Source organism: Apteryx mantelli, chromosome 1 (genome assembly GCF_036417845.1).
Source record: "Apteryx mantelli isolate bAptMan1 chromosome 1, bAptMan1.hap1, whole genome shotgun sequence".
NCBI classification, from domain to species: Eukaryota; Metazoa; Chordata; class Aves; order Apterygiformes; family Apterygidae; genus Apteryx; species Apteryx mantelli.
The window spans coordinates 162,075,305-162,080,309 of record NC_089978.1 but is presented as its reverse complement, the minus strand read 5'-3'; the positions used below and the strand labels follow the sequence as shown (position 1 = coordinate 162,080,309).

Here is a 5,005-nt window from a genome sequence, read left to right as displayed (position 1 = left end):
GATCCCAATCAGAACACTCAGACCACTACCTTACTCTCTTCCCCTTTCTTTCAATAACAAATACAAACACTTGTGCACCCCAAAATAAGTGCTTCAGCTCTGGATCCTCAGAGAGAATTGTCCAGGAAGCTGGACATACACTCTTTGGGTCTTGGAAACAGATCACACAAAAGTAACAGCCCTTATAGAAAAAAAATAGTCATCATAAAAGGAACCTGGCGACTGCATAAAGAATAAAGAATGAAGCTTGTGACTTGCATTGCCATTTTTAACAGCGCTGCTGTAGTATGGTCCGGCTGAGTGAATAATTTGTAGCAAGCCATTTGAATAACTCATTTAGACACTTTCCATGTGTAAATAGTGTGATTTGCCTGAATGTATTTGCTTTTCAAGATTATTGGCTGAAAATTTTGAAAAAAATTGGGTTCAGAGCCTCAGCAATAGTTAGACCAAAACTTTTGCTGCACGAGCTTGAAGGTAGGCAGTCAATAGCTAGAAGTGTACCATCAGATGTTTCAGAGTAGTTTGCTAGAAATCAGCAGAGGAGTATTTTTATACATAACAACTTTGATTAGCTGCCCTAAGCACACACCTTTCTTTCTGCTCCCTTTTCTAGATTTAAAAACTCTTACAAGTTTCATAGTTAGCAGTTCATATTTGCTTCCTGATCATTTTCTTTATTCTTTCCTGAAAATTCATTATTCCTGCAAACACTGCTGCCCCGTTCATTATTATCAATAGAAAGTGGAAAAAAAACACAGCCAGGATTAATTCCACTTTTTATTTAAATGAAATTCATGGACATGTTTTGAGGTATTTGATCAGTATTTGTTCATATTTATACATGAGTATTTTTTCAGGTTTTCAGTCAGCATATCATGACAGGAAGAAAAAAGATATGAAACCATTTCTCCAACATGAGGCCAAAAAAGAAGTTTGAAAGGTAAGTGGGAAGCATATGGAAAAAGAGCCGTCTACCCCTAATTTGGAATGGCAGATACTTAAATATAAGCAGATAGTTAAGTGTTTGGTTAAATCTGGCCTTGGAGAAAAGGAAGGTTTTTGAGAAATTTGAAGAAAAATTCTGCATCAGATTTTAAGTAGACATGATCCAAATTAACAGTATTTCATAGATTTTGAAATATTAATCTTAAAAGGTGTAGTCTTTTAAAAAATAATACAATATTCTAAAAAAAAAGAGAAATGCCTACATTTTCATGCAGCTGTAAACTGATATATTTAATGTTTCCCTTTTTGTACCCACCAGTACCTAACCACTACAGGAACATATTTCTAAGCGTATAAACTCTGACTTGTCAAAAAGCCACAATCAATAATATTTTGTCTGCAAACTCAGTTTTCCTAAACGAAAGAAAAAGGCTGGAAACATTGTTTCGGTATCATTAGTGGAACTTTGCTTTTACAGGTGCAGTTTTATAAAACTCTGTTTGCCACTTTCTTGTATTGATTGGAATGAAAGTGTCAGACTTTCTTTTCCTGAAAAGAATCCTTCAAATAATCACCATATAGCCCAGTTTTCAAAGTATGAGTTGTTTCTTCCACTTTGGAGGATGACTCAAAAGAAATCCATTCACAAATATAGGCCTATTTATACAGAAAAAAAAATGTTTTTCGGAAATAGAAGCATTTTTGTGAGTTTTCTAAAAATTTTAGGGAAAGACATTTTTATCTAAATCTTACCTTTCCCAGTCCAATTGTTTATAACCCAGTGCGTCTCAGGTTAGCAGTCAGGAAAAACAGACAATAAAAGTTACAGAAGGGAGCAGGAGAGAGGGGAGGAGGATTTCCTGAAACTGATTTATCTGTTTGTCTCACCAAGCGCAAGGCAAAAGAAAATAAACAGAATGGTTTAATGGTAAAATGGCTGAATGGTAAAAATTGCTTCGGTTTTTACAGTCTAAAGAAAGTTTAGTAGTACAGCTGAAGCAATCTGAGAGAAACCTGCTTGCTTACAAAGCCTCTTTAGGTTTCATGCAGACAAAATTAAAAGTCCCCTGACAGACTGAAAATACCTTTATTTCTTCCTAGCTTTTTTTTTCCTTTTCCTGGTATTCATTTTAATCTGCAGCAAAATCCCCAAGGTTTTAGATTTGGTTTTCAGTCGATCTGGAAGGCTTTTGTTTCCAGAGAGGATGTTTCCTAGCTGCCTGGCTCCTCAAATTCACTGTACGGGGATGACGCTGAAGAGGTTTTAGACTCTCCATCACTGTTGCACTCCCTGGGGGGACCAGGACTGGGAGCTTCTGTGATCTCCTTGGCACAGAGTGTTTCCTTACCGCCAGACCCTAAGGGATGACAGTCCAGCAAGCTCTGCAGGTGTTTGATGTAACTTATGGCAGCTCTCAGGGTCTCCACTTTGCTGAGGCGCTTGTCAGCAAATTCCTTGGGCAGGTGCGCTCTCAGGAGCGTGTAACCCTCATTCACACAGCGCACCCGCTGCCTTTCCCTCTCGTTCCTCTTTCTAACGAAGGCAGGCTCAAAGGAGTAGTCATAGATGCCCACGTATCCGGGGAATGGGATATAGGAAATGTGACCTGCGTGCCCGCTGTAGGCTTGATCCCAGTAAGATGGGTCCAGGTGGAAGGGAACCCCAAAGGGCTCCCTCAGGGGGACCACGTGGGGAGTCCCGTGGCTGTTAGCCAGGGACGTCGCTCCTGAAAATGCAATCCGGTTCAATAGCCTGCCATCATCTTTATTGCTGTCCATGCTTTTTCTTTTTTTCACCAGTGCAATTGTCAGTTCCTGAATTTGGCTTCCAAATCTTGTATCAATCCAAGCAAAGAGGAAACATTTGTACAGGTACTCTGCCCCGCAGGCTGCAATTTCCTCCTATGGTATATAACAATTCAGCTCTTCAAGTACAGCTAACGATTCATGAGGTCCACTCTGTGCCTGAAAATCAGCTCGAAGCCTTGTTTTTATAGATGTAGGATGCCAGCTAATTTATAGATGGGTTTTGAGGACCATCACTCCACACTTTAAACCCTGCTTTTCCTCTGATCTTCATATTTCAAAAGATAAGAGGGTTCCTGTGTATTCCTTTTCTCTCCACTTGAAATTATGACCATAAGAGTTAATGCCAAACATAAATAATCTTCCAGGCTTTAAACACTTCTCATGTATTGTAATCCACAGTATCGTTTGATATAATTGTCTCCAAAAGATGGGTAATTTGGAAAGTTTACATGGATCTTCAAAGCTTTGGCAGAACTCCTCCCTTTCAGGAACCAAGGATCTTCTGTCATCTGAAAACTACCCAAAGGCTTTTCACAATGAAATCCAAAAGACAACTGCAAGTTTTGTTGTTTCTGCTGCTCTGGTCTAACTGAAACAGCTCACATGCAGTTTGCAAAACTTATATGGCATCTCTCTAGCTTTCTGGGGAAGCTAAGAAATCATCAAAGGAAAGAGTGCTCTCTTGTGGTTGCAAGTCATGTCAGATCGAGAATGAATATGTGCAAGCATAAGAGGAAAACTGCTTTCTTCACCTGAAGAGAGGCTTTTTCAAGAAGTGTGAGTTTCACAAGTTGAAAGTGTGCATTTTCAAAAATCTTCAACATTTTGCCTGCTTCTATTCATTGCAGAGATGTTCTGGTCATTACTATGAACATCTGTCTCAAAAAAACAAATGTAACGGTTATGCTCTGATTGCCCCCAGACAGCAGTGTAGGTATTACTAGATGTTTACACAGATACTGGCTTGCTAGATGGACTCTGCATATAACTTTAACTGGGGAGCGGAAAATTCCTCTTGACTGTGCCAGACGTGTGCTGCATCCTCCAATTTGCTTGCCAAAGAGAAGAGGTGGACAGAAGACAAGGATTTTTGCCAGTGTAAGGGCATAATGTCCCAACCTGTGTTTCTAGGATGTTCTGTTGTGTTAGGATCATCTTCTGCAGCAAATGGAGTGTATTTGAAGGGTTCCATAGTTACAAAATCTTTCCAGAAACACGTTTGAAGTGAAATAAATCTGCTGGTTCTCCCAACATCAGTTTGGTGAGTTGAACTTTTGGTCTGGGAGAGCTATGGGAAGAATGTGAAAAGGTACCAGCACGTAGGCTCTATTAAAACTGTTCTTTTGCTCAAAGTGAAAGTTTCCGCCCTGTTCAGTGTTTCATGCCAAGCTGTCTCAGAACGGTGAATAACTGAAACAACATCCTCCACTCTGAGAAACACATCTATGTCTCTGCTGAGTCAGAAACGAGCAGCAATGATGTCAGTGTGCATTTTCAAGCCAGCTTTTGTATCTTTGCTGGCCTGTTCTGCAGCTTCAAAAAGCAATGATATAAGAACAATCTAGATTTTAATCTTCAATGTATGATAAACATACATACAGACAGTTCCAGAAAGAAATAAGTGAGAACAATTCTGGACTCTGATTTATGCCAGGGGTAGGATCAGCACCAAAATGGCTCAGAAGCCAGGGCAAGTATCCATCTACTTTTACCTCCTTCACTGACATCACCTAGCAAGAGCTGGTGCTTCAAGTTGAAGGTTTTGTAGCATTACCTGAGAGTCAGCTACTACATTTCATGAGGGGCTGAGATCTTTTTCAGTCACAACTAAATGTCTTTCTAAAATATGTGCCATAGCTCAGATGGAACATAGGGGTGCAAAGCAGGAATTACAGGAGAAGGCTCCATAGTATGTGCAATTCACTTCAGATCAAATGATCAAGAGACTCTTCCTACCGTTAAAAAATCTGTGAAAACTATTGAACAGCATGGGCTTCTCAGCATGACTTGCACTGTAACTTCTGCTGTCAGAAAGGTCTCTAGTAGAAAAGTTTTCAGAAATGATTCGTTAGATGAGAATAGCTCATTCACTGAGGCAGGTCAGGTTTTAGAAGTCTTCTTAAAGTAAAGAGGATGTTGATCTGTATGCAAATGCCTGAAGTAAGAAAATGACATTTGATTGTATCATTATTTAATTTGAAACTCTGTTATCTTTCACAAGCAGCACAGGCAAAGATCTTTCCCAGTT

At 39.5% G+C, this 5,005-nt stretch overlaps 1 protein-coding gene across 1 annotated transcript; it reads right to left on the bottom strand.

The window, feature by feature from the left end:
• Positions 1 to 2,160: 2,160 nt before the first annotated feature.
• ASCL4 (achaete-scute family bHLH transcription factor 4) lies at positions 2,161 to 2,727 on the bottom strand. The gene has a single exon (XM_013947405.1). It carries the CDS (start codon positions 2,725 to 2,727, stop codon positions 2,161 to 2,163), a length of 567 nt encoding a protein of 188 aa, XP_013802859.1.
• Positions 2,728 to 5,005: the final 2,278 nt, after the last annotated feature.

Excerpts from the sequence above, each read along its gene's own strand:
- ASCL4 (XM_013947405.1), bottom strand. The coding sequence starts at position 2,727 with ATGGACAGCAATAAAGATGATGGCAGGCTATTGAACCGGATTGCATTT.